Source organism: Ranitomeya imitator, chromosome 5 (assembly GCF_032444005.1).
Source record: "Ranitomeya imitator isolate aRanImi1 chromosome 5, aRanImi1.pri, whole genome shotgun sequence".
Classification (NCBI taxonomy): Eukaryota; Metazoa; Chordata; class Amphibia; order Anura; family Dendrobatidae; genus Ranitomeya; species Ranitomeya imitator.
Genome location: NC_091286.1, coordinates 379,617,403 through 379,636,452, shown reverse-complemented (window position 1 = coordinate 379,636,452; position 19,050 = coordinate 379,617,403). Strand labels below are relative to the sequence as shown.

At 47.3% G+C, this 19,050-nt stretch overlaps 1 protein-coding gene across 3 annotated transcripts in view; it reads right to left on the bottom strand.

Moving 5' to 3' along the window:
* Positions 1 to 12,502, bottom strand: part of DST (dystonin) — a 750,022-nt gene extending 737,520 nt beyond the window's left edge. The window contains exons 1-2 of one of the 3 annotated variants that reach the window (XM_069726740.1): positions 12,103 to 12,502; positions 11,810 to 11,844 (exon numbers count right to left, since the gene is read on the bottom strand). In XM_069726740.1, the coding sequence (XP_069582841.1) occupies positions 11,810 to 11,844; positions 12,103 to 12,292 (225 nt within the window). In that variant the 5' untranslated portion in view covers positions 12,293 to 12,502. The remainder of the gene's footprint in view (positions 1 to 11,809; positions 11,845 to 12,102) is intronic. The other 2 variants (XM_069726743.1, XM_069726742.1) reach the window with 2 other exon arrangements.
* Positions 12,503 to 19,050: the final 6,548 nt, after the last annotated feature.

Below are 19,050 nucleotides of genomic sequence, written 5' to 3'. Positions count from 1 at the left end.
CAGCGGTACCATGGTTATTTATATCTGTCTTTTTGATCGCGTGTTATTCCACTTTTTGTTTGGCGGTATGATAATAAAGCATTGTTTTTTGCCTCTTTTTATTTTTATTTTTTACGGTGTTCACTGAAGGGGTTAACTACTGGGACAGTTATATAGGTCGGGTCGTTACAGACGCGGCGATACTAAATATGTGTACTTATTGATTTTTTTTTATTTAGATAAAGAAATGTATTTATGGGAACAAATATATATATATATATATATATATATATATATATATATATATATATATACATAGACAATTATATATATATATATATACAGTGGGGCAAAAAAGTATTTAGTCAGTCAGCAATAGTGCAAGTTCCACCACTTAAAAAGATGAGAGGCGTCTGTAATTTACATCATAGGTAGACCTCAACTATGGGAGACAAACTGAGACAAAAAAATCCAGAAAATCACATTGTCTGTTTTTTTATCATTTTATTTGCATATTATGGTGGAAAATAAGTATTTGGTCAGAAACAAACAATCAAGATTTCTGGCTCTCACAGACCTGTAACTTCTTCTTTAAGAGTCTCCTCTTCCCTCCACTCATTACCTGTAGTAATGGCACCTGTTTAAACTTGTTATCAGTATAAAAAGACACCTTTGCACACCCTCAAACAGTCTGACTCCAAACTCCACTATGGTGAAGACCAAAGAGCTGTGAAAGGACACCAGAAACAAAATTGTAGCCCTGCACCAGGCTGGGAAGACTGAATCTGCAATAGCCAACCAGCTTGGAGTGAAGAAATCAACAGTGGGAGCAATAATTAGAAAATGGAAGACATACAAGACCACTGATAATCTCCCTCGATCTGGGGCTCCACGCAAAATCCCACCCCGTGGGGTCAGAATGATCACAAGAACGGTGAGCAAAAATCCCAGAACCACGCGGGGGGACCTAGTGAATGAACTGCAGAGAGCTGGGACCAATGTAACAAGGCCTACCATAAGTAACACACTACGCCACCATGGACTCAGATCCTGCAGTGCCAGACGTGTCCCACTGCTTAAGCCAGTACATGTCCGGGCCCTTCTGAAGTTTGCTAGAGAGCATTTGGATGATCCAGAGGAGTTTTGGGAGAATGTCCTATGGTCTGATGAAACCAATTTGGAACTGTTTGGTAGAAACACAACTTGTCGTGTTTGGAGGAAAAAGAATACTGAGTTGCATCCATCAAACACCATACCTACTGTAAAGCATGGTGGTGGAAACATCATGCTTTGGGGCTGTTTCTCTGCAAAGGGGCCAGGACGACTGATCCGGGTACATAAAAGAATGAATGGGGCCATGTATCGTGAGATTTTGAGTGCAAACCTCCTTCCATCAGCAAGGGCATTGAAGATGAAACGTGGCTGGGTCTTTCAACATGACAATGATCCAAAGCACACCGCCAGGGCAACGAAGGAGTGGCTTCGTAAGAAGCATTTCAAGGTCCTGGAGTGGCCTAGCCAGTCTCCAGATCTCAACCCTATAGAAAATCTTTGGAGGGAGTTTAAAGTCCGTGTTGCCAAGCAAAAAGCCAAAAACATGACTGCTCTAGAGGAGATTTGCATGGTGGAATGGGCCAACATACCAACAACAGTGTGTGGCAACCTTGTGAAGACTTACAGAAAACGTTTGACCTCTGTCATTGCCAACAAAGGATATATTACAAAGTATTGAGATTAAATTTTGTTTCTGACCAAATACTTATTTTCCACCATAATATGCAAATAAAATGTTAAAAAAAACAGACAATGATTTTCTGGATTTTTTTTTCTCAGTTTGTCTCCCATAGTTGAGGTCTACCTATAATGTAAATTATAGACGCCTCTCATCTTTTTAAGTGGTGGAACTTGCACTATTGCTGACTGACTAAATACTTTTTTGCCCCACTGTATATATATATATACACACTAGATGGTGGCCCGATTCGAACGCATCGGGTATTCATGTCGACATAGTATATTGCCCAGCCACGTAGTATACAGCACAGAGCCACGTAGTATATTGTTCAGCCACGTAGTATACAGCACAGAGCCACGTAGTATATTGCCCAGTGACATACTATGTTACCGAGCCACGTACGTCACAGGTGAAAAAAAATAAAAAATAAACAGTCACCCAACGATCCCCTTGTAGTTGAACATACTTACCATACTTACCATTCTGGTCGCTGCTCCTCAGCATCCCGTCTCTCCGCTTCCTGGGATCCAACGGTGCTGTGCAGATGCCGCCATCTTGCGTTCCCAGGATGCTTTGCGAAATTACCCATATGACTTAGCGATCTCGCGGGACTGCGGGGAGCGGAGCGCCGGGGACACTGACTGCGGGGAGCGGAGCGTCGGGGACACCGACTGCGGGGAGGAAGGAGCGGCCATTTTCTTCCGGACTGTGCCTGTCGCTGATTGGTCGCCGCAAAACAGCCAATCAGCGACGATAGTCAGCTGACCTGACACTCGGCCGCACTCCCCCCGTGAGCGCGGCCGATCGCCAAGACGCACCATCCCGTTGATGGTCATACGGGCCCACCCCACCTCGACGGGATAGTACGTCAAATGTCAGAAAGGGGTTAATACCTGAAAATCACCTGAAGGGTTAATAAACTGCATGACTGCAGTTTTCAATTTGTCATGGGGTGCTGTTTTTCAAATGGTGTCACTTTTGGGGGTTTCCAATATATGGGACCCCTAAAGGCACTTCAAACATGGTAAGCCCGTAAAAAAATAAATTTTGTAAATTTCCTTGAAAAAAGGAAAAATTACTGCTACATTATTAAACCTACTAAAATACTAACAAAATAAAAACATTTTATAAATGATGCTGATGTAAAAGCAGACATGTGGGAAATGTTATGTATTAATGTTTTTGTGTGTTATAACTATCTGGATTAAAGAAACACCAAATAATATCCCTGACTGGACCATAAAAAGAATAAAAGAGGGCAGTAGCTACCAGTGCAGCAGCAAAGGTGGGACTCACTCGGGGGCAAACTCAATACTAACAGCATACACGGTAATGGTAAAAATTTTTTACAGAAAATGTATGCCTGTGCGCCCGTGGTTTTCTCCCCTTACTTGTGCAGTCTATCTGCATTGTTGGCTTTTCGCCTCCTTGACAACCACTACTTTGGTCTATGCGCCTGCGCTAGTAACCGTGTCTGGCCTGCCCTCTACTCTTGGCCGCGCGCTGTTTATTTGTTATGACAACGGTTGCTCTGTTGCCTGCGGCTGCGCTGTAGCTTTGAGTTTGGTCGGCGTTGTCACTTCCGGTTCCGGTCCTTTCGCGCTGACGCGCTCGCACTGCTCAAGATCTCATCAGGACGCTTCTTACTCAGGTGCCGGTATTATTATCTTTTCTCGGTTCTCATTGGTCATGACCCCTTTATAATCACCCTCTGGCCAGTACCCAACCACCCCTGGACAAAGCATTTCATTGCGAAACGCGCGTCGGGTGTGGTCGGTGTGTGGTGTGGTGGGTCCCCGGGTGCTCCTACATGGTAACTATACCCTTTATTTATACTACGGCTACATGTGCTGTGTCCTAATGGTTTAGCGTAATATTCTTATGTTTGTGTAGTGGATTATTGCTTACTAGCACTTTACTTTGTACCTACTATTGCACATATTTATGCACTTGCTTTATGCATAGTTATTCATATTATATTTATTGTCATCTTCTATACCGTTTGGAGATTTTTTTTCTGTAAATTTTTTTTACCATTACCGTGTATGCTGTTAGTATTGAGGTTGCCCCCGAGTGAGTCCCACCTTTGCTGCTGCACTGGTGGCTACTGCCCCGTTTTATTCTTTGTATGTATATTCAATAAAGTTTGTACCTTTTATATATATTTCTTGGTCCTTTTTTGTGAAGGTTTTGTTTTTTGGTATTTTCTATCTGGATTAAAGGGATAATCATTCAAAGTTTGAAAATTGCAATTTTTTTTACATTTTTCTCAAATTTCTGATATTTTTTATAAATAAACACAAAAACATATCGACCTAAATTTACCATTTTCATAAAGTATAATGTGTCACGAAAAAAACAATCTCAAAATCACTGGGATATGTTGAAACATTCCAGAATTATTACTACATAAAGTAACACTGGTCAAATTTCAAAAATTTGGGTCCGTCACTAAGGGGTTAAAAACACATCACCACTTCTGTATTTTTCTCCCACTTGTGGTTTTGGCTTATAAATACTGAGGTAAAATACTGAACGTGTGAATGTACCCTTATACGCAGCCTCCACCTGCAGCGCCTCACTCTTTTCTATACACAGCCTCATACTGCAACAACACCTCACTTCTCTCATGTTCCCATCATGCCGCTATTTTCCCCCTCACTCCGCTATTTTCCCCCTCACTCCGCTATTTTCCCCCTCACTCCGCTATTTTCCCCCTCACTCCGCTATTTTCCCCCCTCACTCCGCTATTTTCCCCCCTCACTCCGCTATTTTCCCCCCTCACTCCGCTATTTTCCCCCCTCACTCCGCTATTTTCCCCCCTCACTCCGCTATTTTCCCCCCTCACTCCGCTATTTTCCCCCCTCACTCCGCTATTTTCCCCCCTCACTCCGCTATTTTCCCCCCTCACTCCGCTATTTTCCCCCCTCACTCCGCTATTTTCCCCCCTCACTCCGCTATTTTCCCCCTCACTCCTCTCAGTTGTCATGTTTGGAGACCCCTGATGTATCTAAACAGTGGAAACCCCCCAATTCTAACTCCAACCCTAACCCCAACACACCCCTAACCGTAATCCCAACCCGATCCATAATCATAATCACAACCCTAACCCCAAAACAACCCTAATCTCAACCCTAACCATAACCCTAATCAAAACCCTAAATCCAACACACCCCCAATCCTAATCTCAACCCTAACCTCAAACCTAACCCCAATCCACCCCTAACCCTAATCCCAAACCTATCCCTAATCCAAACGTAACCCTAATGCCAACCCTAACACGAGCCCTAATCCAAACCCTAACCCTAATCCCAACTCTAACCCTAACTTTAGCCGCAACCCTAGCCCTAACTTTAGCCCCAACCTTAACCCTAACCCTAACTTTAGCCCCAACCCTAACCCTATCCCTAGCCCTAAATTTAAACGTTCAATGTAACGTTTTTTTGTACGTCGCCTCCGCCATTTCCAACCGCGCATGTGTGGTCGTAACTCCGCCCCCTCCTCCCCGGGACATAGACTGGGCAGCGGGTGCATTGCGACGGCCCCATACAGACGCAAGTGTGAAAGAAGCCTAACCCTAGCCCTAACCCTAAATTTAGCCTCAACCCTAAATTTAGCCCAAACCCTAACGCTAGCTTTAGCCCAACTCCTCTAGCTGCCGGCCGGCAGATCATGGCGGGCGCACTGCACATGCGCCCGCCATTTTCTTACCGGATGAAGAAGCCGGCGGCTAGGAGGGGACGCAGGAGGACACCGGTAAGTATAACAGGGTCCCCGAATCCCCCTATTTCTCTGTCCTCTGGTGTGCGATCACATCAGAGGACAGAGAATGACACATCGTTTTTTTTTTTTCTTCTTTTGCGGCCGCCAGTAAACAGTTAATTACCGGCGATCGCAAAACAGGGGTCGGTAAAAACCGACCCCGATCATGTTCTTTGGGGTCTCGGCTGCTCCCGGCAGCCGAGACCCAAAGATCTTCCGGGTGCCGGCTGGCGGGCGCACTGCGCATGCGCCCGCCATTTCTTGGCCAGAACAAGATGGCGGCACCCATCGGGAGCCACAAGGAGCACCGGGGAACACAGGTGAGTATTGGGGGGCGATTGGGGACCCCATTTCTCTGTGCTCTGATGTGCTATCAAATCGGAGGACAGGGAAATTAAATGGGGAATCACGTTTTTTTTGCGACCGCTGGTAAACGGTTAATTACCGGCGATCACAACCCGGGGGTCGGTAAAAAAAAACCCCGAATCATGTTCTCTGGGGTCTCTGCTACCCCCGAGACCCCAGAGAAAATCTGACTCTGGGGGGCGCTATTCACTTTTTCCACAGCGCCGTTTAAGTACCCTTAACTGCCGCCGTTAAAAGGCGTATCGGCGGTATTTAAGGGGTTAAGTAATAATGCCGTCCTGACAGGTTCACCATATAGATATGCATCATCAACCACAGTCAGGATTAGATAGGGATTTGTGCAATTTAAATTGAATCTGTCAGCAGGTTTTTACTATGTAATCTGAAGAAGCATGATATAGAGGCAGAGACCCTAATTCCAGCGATGTATACTTAATTTACTGAGTGCAGCAGTTGTGATAGAATCACAGTTTTTTCTGCCGTATTTCTAGTAAAGCTTGAACTGCAGATCACTATGAAAACTCGCACACACCACTGATTAGCAGCTTTCTGTATACACTGCATATTGTCTGAAAATGGCTAATCGGGGGCGTGGTTGGACTAGGAGGCACGAGGGCAACTTCTCCTGTAGTGATAAACTCCTGTTAAGAGAACACTGATTGTATGGAAACAAACATACAGCCCAATAAGTGAAACATTGCTGGAATCAGGGTATCTGCCCCTACTTCATGATGCTCTCAGATTACGTAGCAAAAACCTGCTGACAGATTTCCATTAAGCATTCATGAGCAGGGTTCTCTTTTGTTGTGTCTCATTTTTTTTTGTATTAGGCCACGTTCACACTCCATTTTATAATGAAGCCATGATGCTGTGCCAGATCACTCCTTCACTAGATACTTTTGGCGTCAAATGGTACACAATTATGAAACTCAGTGACATATGTTACTGCTGTGATACCTATTATATTATTGTGGTGTATACAGTACACACAATGTGCTGCTTTAGATACATTATAAGTGTAGCCTTATAATGTAACCGTTTTATTCTCGGATACAAAATAAATGTCCTGAAAATGGTGAGGAATAAAAAAAAAAAATATATATATATATATATATATATATATATATATATATATATATATATATATATATATATATTAAAGGGGTTCTACAGATAGATTTTTGTGCATTAACGACAGCTTGGTATCTAAATGGAAAGGGTATGTCCACACAGTCAGCATTAGGCAGCGCTTTGGAAGTAGCCCATGTCCGCTCCATCCAAACCGCTGCTTTTGAACGCAGGTGATTCCGCAGATGTTCATTGAACCTTGTGGAGTCACCGCACCCAATACATTGTATGGGCGATATTTATCTTGTGGAGTCTGAGTGTTTCCACAAGATAAATAGACATGCTGCAGTCTGGAAAGACGCGTCGCATGTGCATCTCCGCAGGGAAGCTGGAGGCGTCCCGCACGCATAGTGGGCATGTGATTTCTTGAAATCCCATGCACTATGCTGTCATAACTGTGCGCTGCGGGTTGGACGCTGCGCATGTATGCAGCGTCCAACCCGCAGTGTTTACTGACTGTGGGAACATACCCAAAGGATGATAAGAGTAACCCACTTGTCAGAAGGTTATATAGCAATTAGTGGGATAGTATAAAAACTAACTTTTATTGAATTCAATTAGCCAAACACCATTAAACAAAAGGGACATGGAAAAACACAAGGTGCAAACCTATCAGCACATTCAGATCCGGGTACAGAATCCCTATAGATGTAGACACCAATAGTAACTAGCTACACATGAGATTGAGTAGTATTCCACTTATCTTCTATACAGAGCAATAGCAGGCACTCAGTAAGGTCTCTTTCATACATCAGTGTCTCCAGTATGTGTGGTGACAGTTTTTACAAGTATTGGAGACACTGACACACGTAGACCCATTCAAATGAATGGGTCTGTGCACATACAGTACAGACCAAAAGTTTGGACACACCTTCCCATTTAAAGATTTTACTGTATTTTCATGACTATGAAAATTGTAAATTCACACTGAAGGCATCAAATCTATGAATTAACACATGTGGAATTATATACTTAACAAAAAAGTGTGAAACAACTGAAAATGTCTCTTATATTCTAGGTTCTTCAAAGTAGCCACCTTTGCTTTGATGACTGCTTTGCACACTCTTGGCATTCTCTTGATGAGCTTCAAGAGGTAGTCACCGGGAATTTCTTTCACTTCACAGGTGTGCCCTGTCAGGTTTAATAAGTGGGATTTCTTGCCTTATAAATGGGGTTGAGACCATCAGTTGTGTTGTGCAGAAGTCTGGTGGATACACAGCTGATAGTCCTACTGAATAGACTGTTACAATCTGTATTATGGCAAGAAAAAAACAACTAAGTAAAGAAAAACGAGTGGCCATCATTACTTTAAGAAATGAAGGTCAGTCAGTCCGAAAAATTGGGAAAACTTTGAAAGTGTCCCCAAGTGCAGTGGCAAAAACCATCAACCGCTACAAAGAAACTGGCTCACATGAGGACCGCCTCAGGAAAGGAAGACCAAGAGTCACCTCTGCTTCTGAGGATAAGTTTATCCGAGTTACCAGCCTCAGAAATCGCAGGTTAAGAGCAGCTCAGATTAGAGACCAGGTCAATGCCACACAGAATTCTAGCAGCAGACACATCTCTACAACAACTGTTAAGAGGAGACTTTGTGCAGCAGGCCTTCATGGTAAAATAGCTGCTAGGAAACCACTGCTAAGGACAAGCAACAAGCAGGAGAGACTTGTTTGGGCTAAAGAACACAAGGAATGGACATTAGACCAGTGGAAATCTGTGATTTGGTCTGATGAGTCCAAATTTGAGAACTTTGGTTCCAACCACCGTGTCTTTGTGCGACGCAGAAAAGGTGAACGGATGGACTCTACATGCCTGGTTCCCACCGTGAAGCATGGAGGAGGAGGTGTGATGGTGTGGGGGTGCTTTGCTGGTGCCACTGTTGGGGATTTATTCAAAATTGAAGGCATACTGAACCAGCATGGCTACTACAGCATCTTGCAGCGGCATGCTATTCCATCCGGTTTGCTGTTAGTTGGACCATCATTTATTTTTCAACAGGACAATGACCCCAAACACACCTCCAGGCTGTGTAAGGGCTATTTGACCAAGAAGGAGAGTGATGGGGTGCTACGCCAGATGACCTTGCCTCCACAGCCCACCAGACCTGAACCCAATCAAGATGGTTTGGGGTGAGCTGGACCGCAGAGTGAAGGCAAAAGGGCCAACAAGTGCTAAGCATCTCTGGGAACTCCTTCAAGATTGTTGGAAAACCATTCCCGGTGACTACCTCTTGAAGCTCATCAAGAGAATGCCAAGAGTGTGCAAAGCAGTCATCAAAGCAAAAGGTGGCTACTTTGAAGAACCTAGAATATAAGACATAACAAAAAAGTGTGAAACAACTGAAATTATGTATATACTGTAATTCCACATGTGTTAATTCATAGTTTTGAGGTCTTCAGTGTGGATTTACAATTTTCATAGTCATGAAAATACAGAAAAATCTTTAAATGGGAAGGTGTATCCAAACTTTTGGTCTGTACTGTATCTGTGTTTTTTCACGGACCGTGTGCCCAATTGACCCACATGTAGACATGTGATCCGTGCAGCTGCACAAAAACGGACATGGACCCATGCAAGTCAATGGGTCAGTGTAAACACGTACTGCACACGGATGCCATCCGTGTGATGCATCAATACCACACGGCCGGCCGGCAGGGAAGAAGCGCTACAGTAAGCGCTGTTCCCCGGCAGCTGGTGCTGAAGCAGGCTCTCATCATTCTCCCCTGCTCTGCCGGTGATCGGCACGAGCAGAGGAGAATGATGTCCGAACGATGACAGCAGGTGGGGGCTTTTGGGACTCTTACCCCATCATACGACATCTGCTGCCGCTAATGACAGTGACAGCAGGAGCGGATAATCGGGTTATTCCACAGCCGCCGCCTGCGATCTAACTAAATAAATTAATGAATGATAAACCCGATGTGGGTTCCCCCCCTATTTTCTTGAACCAACCAGGCAAAACTCACAGCTGGGGGCTGCAACTCTCAGCTGTCAGCTTCTGCAAGGTTGGTTATCAAGAATAGAGGGGTCCCCACGCTGTTTTTTAATTATTTAAATAAATATTTAAAACAAAACAGCGTGGGGTCCCCCCATTTTTGACAACCAGCTTTTCTAAAGCTCACAGCTGGGGGCTGCTATTCTCAGGCTGGTAAGAGAGTCGGCTTCAGCACCAGCCGCCTGGGAACAGCGCTTACTGTAGCGCTTCTTCCCTGCCGTCCGTCCGTGTGGTACTGATGCGGCACACAGTTGCCACATGTGTGCCGCACATACAACACACACGGACATCTACAGTACTAGTTTTTCCAGTACTGGAAATAAACTGTCGGCCTAACTGGGATTCTGTGCCGCAGAATGATGTGTGTCAGTGACCGCTGTTTCAGGGACAAGATGGGGAATACTCACCTTCGAAATAAAGATACATAAGATGGCATATAACTCAGGCCAACTCAAAGATCTATGGAACAATTTCATCCAAATTTCCAAGTGTGGGAAAAGGTCCATTTGATCCCTCCTATTACTGTGGACAGGGTGCCTCCTCAGTCATGTCCATCAATTATCTATGACGGACGGAAAATAAAACGCATTGGGAGAAGGGGGGCGTAGTATTTACCCTAACAGGTTGCTTATATTAAAAAAAAAGTCTTTCCCTTCTCCTCCTCAGGTCCAGTGGAGCATCTTTACAGTTGCACTGGTCACTGTAGACAGGCTGCAATAGCGACCACAGCACACATGACATTGCGGCCAATCACTGGGCCCAGGGACTCTGTCAGTGTAGCTGGCACAAGGATCTGAGTCTGGCGATTGGCTGCAGCGGTCATATTCACAGTAGTTGTGATATCCCCAGTCTTTCAACAAACATCATGCTTTGTTGGACCTGGGGAGGGATAGTAAATATGTTTTTCTTATTTTTAACACAAACAAGCAAATAGGATGAAAAAAAATATATAGTTGAACAATTAGAAAGTGGTTTTCTAACATCAGGGCGGCTCAGTGGTTAGCAGTAGCTTTGGGGTCCTGGGTACAAATCCCACCAAGGACAACATCTGCAAGGAGTTTGTGTGTTCTCCCTGTATTTGCGTGGGTTTCCTCCGGGTACTCCGGTTTCCTCCCACACTCCAAAGACATACTGATAGGGAATTTAGATTGTGAGCCCCATCGGGGACAGTGATGATGATGTAAAGCGCTGCGGAATATGATGGCGTTATATAAGCATAATAAATAACATCTCTGCAGATCTGTGCGCTGGGGTGTCCTCGATATTCTGGCATCTGCAGTTCTCTACGCCCCTCGCACTGCTGACAGCTCTCTCACACTGCACAGGACTGGCAGCAACTCACAGCACCGTGACACAGGGCTGGAATCAGGGTCTCTGCTTTACATTATTGTTTCATACTTTGATTTCTTTTCCTACACTGGAGTCTATGAAAAAGATGCCATACTTATAGCAAGCTGCTCTCCGTGAAAATGGACCCCAAAACCAACAAGCACATAAGAGACCCCAAACCCCACACTGTCCACATGCGTTCCAGAACTCCCTCCTGCCTGCCAGCCCTCATCTAGGCAGGATTGTTTGCTGTAAAGAAGGTCTATAGCTGTATGTCTCCATCCCTAGGCGCTGGCTATAGAGCCAGTCCTTAGGTTCCTGGACAGACTTTTCCTTAGATGCTGCTGGCGACATTTTCCATAACTTTCTCCCCACAGCGCAATGTAACGCTGCCGCGACTTGTGGCATATGTAATGCGATGGGATAAAGGTCACAAGTGATGAATGAATGGTCTGATGGCAGAAGTGGGCACTCCGAGGGCAGGGTGGTGGGCACAGGACATGACAGGGTGCAGTTACCTCAGAGCGGAAATGATGGGACCTCAGGAGGGCATCTGTGGAGAGAAAGCACAGTGTCACCTTTCACTAGTAATGGGGAGTATCAGACAATCCTCAGTGCGGCGGAGGGGGCACCCAGGTGGCAGGGGCTGTCACTGACCTCACTTCCCCATCTCTAGATGGCTATAGGAGGGGTGGAGACAAGTCTGCCGCAGTCCTGTCAGAAATCCCTGCGGACTGCCACATGTACAGGGTGCCCTCCCCACAGGGCACCGGGCACAGCACCACACAGATAGTGCAAGATGGAGCCTTACATGTCCTACCTCTGCTCCGGGGCCGGTAGCTGAACACCGTCCTCATCGGGTGCCTGCCCTTCTGGAGCTTGTGGTGCCAGCAGCACAGGAAGGAGATGGTGGCGATGGTGCCCAGCAGGAGCAGAAGGAGCAGCAGGGCGCACTGGATGCTGTACGGCCGGAGCAGCACCAGGAAGGCAGCGGCGATCATGGTGGAGGCTGCGGGCTGTGCGATCACCTACAGCGCCGCGATCCAGTGTGATCCAGTGCGATCCGTGACTCCGCAGCCGCTACAGGAACCGCACCGGGCTCTGCGGCCAGGATGGCATCAGCTGGGACTGCCACAGAATCAAACTTTATCTCCCAGAGTGCCCAGCTCACTAGTAACCTCAGCATCAGCAGCTGTGCCCAGCTCCTCCTCCTCCGGTCCGCTCCTCCTCCCAGTGCTGCAGAGCCTGGGAGCCGCCACAGCATGGTGGAGTGTGTGAGCCTGCCGGCGCTCCGATCGTCCTCTGCCTAGTAGCCATCCATCTAGCCAACCATCCATCTATATCCATCCATCTATATCCATCCATCTATCAATATCCATCCGTATATCCATCTATCTATATATCCATATATCTATGAATATCCATCCATCTATATCCATCCATCTATCAATATCCGTCCGTATCCATCTATCTATGTCCATCTGTCTATATATCCATCTATCTATGAATATCCATCCATCTATATCCATCCGTATCCATCTATCAATATCCATGCATCCAGCTATGGACTGGGGCTGACATTCAGCCCTGGCATTAGACATCACACAGGCCCATGTTGTCTCCGTCCCCAAGAACCAGATGGGATATATTACTAATATTACCCTGGATGGAGGAAAGGAAGTTTTACTACAAAACCAATATTTCTAATGATAACCGTTGCCTGCTGGGGTAAGTGACGGAGTCAGCGACTTTGTGCTCCATCACAACTCCTAACAGTATGGGTGTCGTGAGAACCCCAATTCTATTTGCCAGTCCGGCCCTGCATCCATCCATCTATCTATATCCATCCATCCATGTATAATCCATCTACCTACTAATATCCATCCATCCTTCCATATATATTCATCTATATCCATCCATCTACAGTATATCCATCCATCTATCTATTAATATCCAGTCATCCATATCCATTATCTATTACTATCCATCCATCTATCTATTAATATCCATCCATCTACTATATAATTGTCTAAGGCTATGTTCACATTTGCGTTGTTGTGTGCTGCGTCGGCGACGCAACGCACAACGCACGCAAAAACGCAGCAAAACGCTGCGTTTTGTGACGCATGCGTTCATTTTTATAGCGTAAAAAAATGCAACAAGCAGCGTCCTCTGCGCCCTGACGCTTGCGCCCAAAAAACGCATGCGTCACAAAACGCAACACAACACATGTCCATGCGCCCCCCATGTTAAATATAGGGGCACATGGCGCATGCGTCGCCGCGGTTGTGCCCGACGCACCGCAAATGTGAACGTAGCCTAAGGGTCACTTCCGTCTGTCCTTCTGTCTGTCTGTCACGCATATTCATTGGTCGCGGTCTCTGTCTGTCATGGAAATCCAAGTCGCTGATTGGTCGCGGCAAAACAGCCACGACCAATCAGCGACGGGCACAGTCCGGAAGAAAATGGCCGCTCCTTACTCCCCGCAGTCAGTGCCCGGCACCCGCATACTCATGCCTATGCGGCATCAATAGTAAAAATATCTAATGTTAAAAATAATAAAAAAGCAAAAAACCTGCTATTCTCACCCTCCGTAGTCCGAGCCGCACGCGCCTGCCGCAATCTTCCATTCCCGGCGATGCATTGCGAAATTACCCAGAAGACTTAGCGGTCTCGCGAGACCGCTAAGTCATCCGGGTAATTTTGCAATGCGTCCTGGGAACGGAAGATGGCGGCAGCTGTGTGCATATCGCCGGAGCTTCGCTGGATCCCAGGGGTGAGTATATAACTATTTTTTATTTTAATTATTTTTTTATACTACGTCACCTGTGTTATATACAGTGTGGCTGCTATATACTGCGTGGGCTGTGTTATATAGTACGTGGCTGTGTTATATATTGTGTGGCCTGTATTAACACATCGGGTATTCTACAATATGTATGTATATAGCAGCCACATAGTATATAGTACAGGCCACGTAGTATTTGTCTGATATATACTACATGGCTCCTATATACTACGTGGCCTGTGCTATATACTATGTGGCTGCTATATACATACATAAATACATATTCTAGAATACCCGATGCGTTAGAATCGGGCCACCATCTAGTCTATCTATATCCATCCAGCTATCCAACCATCTATCTATAGCCATCTATCTATGAATATCCATCCATCCATCCATATCTATCCATCTATAGCCATCCATCTATATTCATCTATTAATAACCATCCATCTATCTCCATCCATCTATCTCCATCCATCCATCTCCATCCATCCATCTGTCACGATTCACACCGTGACCGTCACCCCCACGTCACGGATCGGGGTGACTTTAGGCCAACAGACGGCTATCACATGTTCTCAGTTCATTTCAGGCAAAACCATGCTGATAGGCAGTGCTCCCAAATATCCCAATGCATAGTACAGCTCCTCAGGCAAAAACTCAGACTGCTGGGGGCCTGGCAGAAACTTATAAACCGCAACCCGTGACATCACCAGCAGGGCTGGCTTACCCAGACCCTCCTCTCTCCTCAGCCTTCTAGTTTTCTCCAACAATTCTTATAATTTGTGTATTTTCGGTCCAGAACATGTCAGAATCATAACACATCTAGCATTCACCTTATTTTAAAATTGGCTTTCTAATGAGACCAAATTTGTGCTATTTGGGATGCACAGTTCCAGAGAAATACATACTTTGTACCTGATGGAGTTAGAGGCTCATGTTTACAGCGGCTGACAGATCCGCTGATGGACGTTAACAATATGTACTTTTTATTTTCCTAGCCTAAATCGTTGGCCCAATATCTTGCAATATTAGGACAAAGAACCTCATGTTTTAAAAGGGAGATCCGACCAGTTTCAGCTGGTACAACTGTCTATGCATTTATACTGATTGTAAAAATTCCCTTAGGAGGGGCATGAGGGGTTTGGGAGCTGAAAGTCGGGAATGCAGCAAGAAACAATAAAAGCTCTTCTACACCTATTGAAAAGAAAAGCTAAACCCTGAAGTGAAGGGGGGTCAATGCTCACAGTATGTGCTGGCAGAGAAACTAAACTTATTATATACATTTTCTTCACACCTCCCCCTTCAGGTGTGCGCTACGGAGGCAGGACCTGATGGTGCTCCTCCATGCGCACCTCAACAGGTTCACCCTGGTGGGCCAACCCATCAAAATTGCCATACTCTGGCTTCATGGTGCTCCCGCCTATCCGGTGCCCCAGGTAGTGGACCTCACTCATGCCCATCTGGCACTTTCCAGGCTTGATAGTCAGTCCAGCTCGGTGAATTCGCCTGAGCACCTCCTCGAGATGCTGCAGGTGTTCCTTCCAGGAGGAACTGAAGATGGCAATGTCATCCAAGTATGCCACGGCGTACTTCTCCAGTCCCTGAAGCAGGAGGTTGACCATCCGCTGGAAAGTGGCAGGGGCATTCTTCATGCCGAAGGGCATGACCGTGCACTCGTACAGTCCAAAGGGTGTGATAAAGGCAGACTTCTCCTGCGCCTCGGGGCTCAGGGGAATCTGCCAGTATCCTCGACTCAGATCCATTATTGTCAGGTAATCTGCGCCAGCTAACCTCTCAAGCAGCTCAATGCGTGGCATTGGGTGCGCATCAGAGGCTGTGATGGCGTTGAGCCCCCTGTAGTTCACGCAGAACCAGGTGGTCCGATCCTTCTTTGGCACGAGAACTACAGGTGAGGCCCACACACTCTTTGACCGTCAAATCACCCCCAGCGGTAACATCTCATCAATCTCCTGGCGCATAACCTGCTGCAACTGGTCGGTGATTCGATAGGGTGTTTGCCGTAGTGGGGCATGATTCCCAGTGTCCACCTCGTGAACTGCTAACTCAATCCTTCCAGGTCGATTGGAGAAAACGGCCCAGAAGGGTTCCAGCTTGGTCCACAACTGCGACCGCTGCGGTTCGGTTAGTCAGGTGCTTACCTCCACATCCTCAATGGACCCACCGGCCTTTGCTTGGGCCAGCATGTCCAGGAGGGTGTCTTCCTCCCCGTCTTCGGGCAAGCTGCAGACCGGTAGGACGAAAGGTTCAAGTTCGTGATGAGCCTTCATTATGTTGACGTGAAAGGCATTTCGCCTACCCCGAGCGGGGTCAAGTGTGACCACGTAAGTGACCGGGTTGAGCTGTTGGTGGATGACGTATGGGCCCTCCCAAGCTGCCTTAAGCTTATCCGTTGGTACGGGGACCAGCACCCGCACCTTTTGACCCACGTGGTAGGACCGCTCCCGGGCGTTCTGGTCGTACCAGTGCTTCTGGTCAGCCTAAGCCTGCGTCATGTTGTCATGCACCAACTGTGTCAAGGTCTGCATCTTGTCACGGAAGCGCATGACATACTCCACTATGGACACTTCAGAAGGGTTCAGCTCCTCTTCCCAGGATTCCCTTATCAACCCAAGGGGTCCCCGGACTCGCCTGCCATACAGGAGCTTGAAGGGGGAGAACCCCGTCGAGGCCTGCAGAACCTCTCGGTAAGAGAATAGCAGGTGTGGGAGGTACCGCTCCCAGTCGCGCCCTTGGGTCTCAACCAGCATGCGTAGCATCTGTTTGAGGGTACCATTGAAGCATTCACACAAGCCATTGGTCTGTGGGTGATACGCACTTGATACCAGGTGCTTCACCTGCATTCTCTTACAGAGAGCCTCCATTAGGTGAGACATAAATTAGGTCCTTTGATCAGTAAGCATCTCCCTGAGAAATCCTATGCGTGAAAAGATGGCCAACAGGGCATCTGCCACCTTATCTGCCCTAGTTGACGACAGAGCTACTGCCTCTGGGTACCGGGTAGCGTAGTCTACCATAGTAAGGATGTATTGTTTTCCAGAGCTGCTGGGGACGGCAAGCGGGCCCACAATGTCCACCGCGATCCTCTGGAAAGGATCCTCTATCACTGGCAAAGGGATCAGGGGAGCCTTAAGAGCAGGCCCCGCCTTCCCCACTCTTTGACAGGTGATACAGGAGCGGTAGTAGTTTGACACATCTGTCCCTATCTTAGGCCAATAGAAGTGTTGAGACAGCCGGGCCTTAGTTTTGCTGATCCCCAAGTGTCCAGCTAGCGGGATCTCATGGGCAATCCGTAACAACTCACCCCGGAATTGTTGCGGGACGACCAGATGTCTTTCCCTCAACCACTCCTTTTGCGATTCTCTGGGTACTGTCTCCTGGTATAATCTTCCTCGTTCCCAGAACACCCTCTCCTTACCAGTCACGGAGGTGGGCGTCTCGGCGAGTTGTCTCAAATTCTCTAGGCTCGCATCTGTGCGCAGAGCGGCCTGAAACTCCTGGCTAGGGACAACCAGAAGTGACGTCAGGGTCCCTTCCCCACGGGAACCCTCTGGGACCTGCTCTGGGTCCACCTCTAGTTCAGTCACAGCGATGACTGAGGAGGGTCCGGAAGGCAGTTATCTGCGTTCCGGGCACTCTGACTGCGGGTGACAGCAGCTACGTAGGCTGTCTCCCCGGGGATTTCTACAGACCCATCAGCCGGCGCTGCTATGGGCTCTACCTCCCCATCCACCCCCAACGCTTCAGGGGCAGTGCTACTTATGTACCAGTTACCTTCCTCGGTGGCACTGGTCAATTTCATGGCATCACCTTTCTCACGGTTCCCATGCATCTCCCCATTTCTGGTAGCACCGACACTTGTCCCTTCTAGGGGTTCCTCAGCCGTCTCACTCCGCAGAGCGACGTGGCTGAGCACGCCTGTACCTTTGGACACATTAACCTTTGCACAAAAATGGTTATCAGGTTCAGTTGGCACAGGTACAACATTTTCACCATCAATCCTAGGGAAAAAATGATTATCAGATGCATCATTACAAGATAAAGCATGGTCAGGTAACACATGCAATTTCCCATCATCATCAGGGTTAACGTTACCCTCATTAGCAGATTGGGGAGGGGTGTCAGGGACGTAGTATGCAACCATCCTCCCAAAATCAGTCCCCAACAAAGCATCAGTGGGCAAATTATCAGACAGCCCCACTTCCTTCACCCCGCTCCCGGCACCCCAATCAATATAAACCCGGGCCATTGGCAAGGGACAGCTGATGCCCCCAATCCCAGTGACAGTTAAGGTTTTCCCCGCAATGATTTCTTCAGGGGCCGCCAGATCGGGTCGGATGAGGGTTCGTTCAGCCCCGGTGTCCTTGAGGCCTGTAGCAACATGGCCTCCCACAGTGACGTGCTGTACGTTGTCACACACCCTCCCAGCCACCCTACCCACCAAAAGAACTGCTGCGTTAGGCCCTGGGGCCTTGGCTGTGGGGTTCTTATGCTTGTCTGGGCAGTAGGGACTGATATGGCCAGTCCGCTTGCAGAAGAAACACTGGTGAGGTTCGGTGGTAGGTCTGGTGCTGTTGGCCACGGGGACAGGACCTCTGGTGTGTTGGCTGGCAGGGGTACTGGCGTTGGTTGCAGGCTTATCCCCTCTCCAGCTGGTGGTGACTGGCTTCCGCACTTCCGATCTACGGTTGGCCTCATAGGCATCGGCAATCTGTGCTGCTTTTGTCACGTCTTTGGGTTCTCTGTCCATCACGAACTGTCGCACCTCAGCTGGGCAAAGATGTAAGAACTGGTCTTTGATCATCAGGTCTCGCAGCTGTGCAAAGGTGGTCACTGACAGTCCTTGGATCCACTGCTTAAAGTGGGTCCTGAGTTCATGCACCACATCACTGTAACTGTCGTGTGGGCCACGTTGGAGGTTCCAGAACTTTCTACGGTAAACCTCAGGT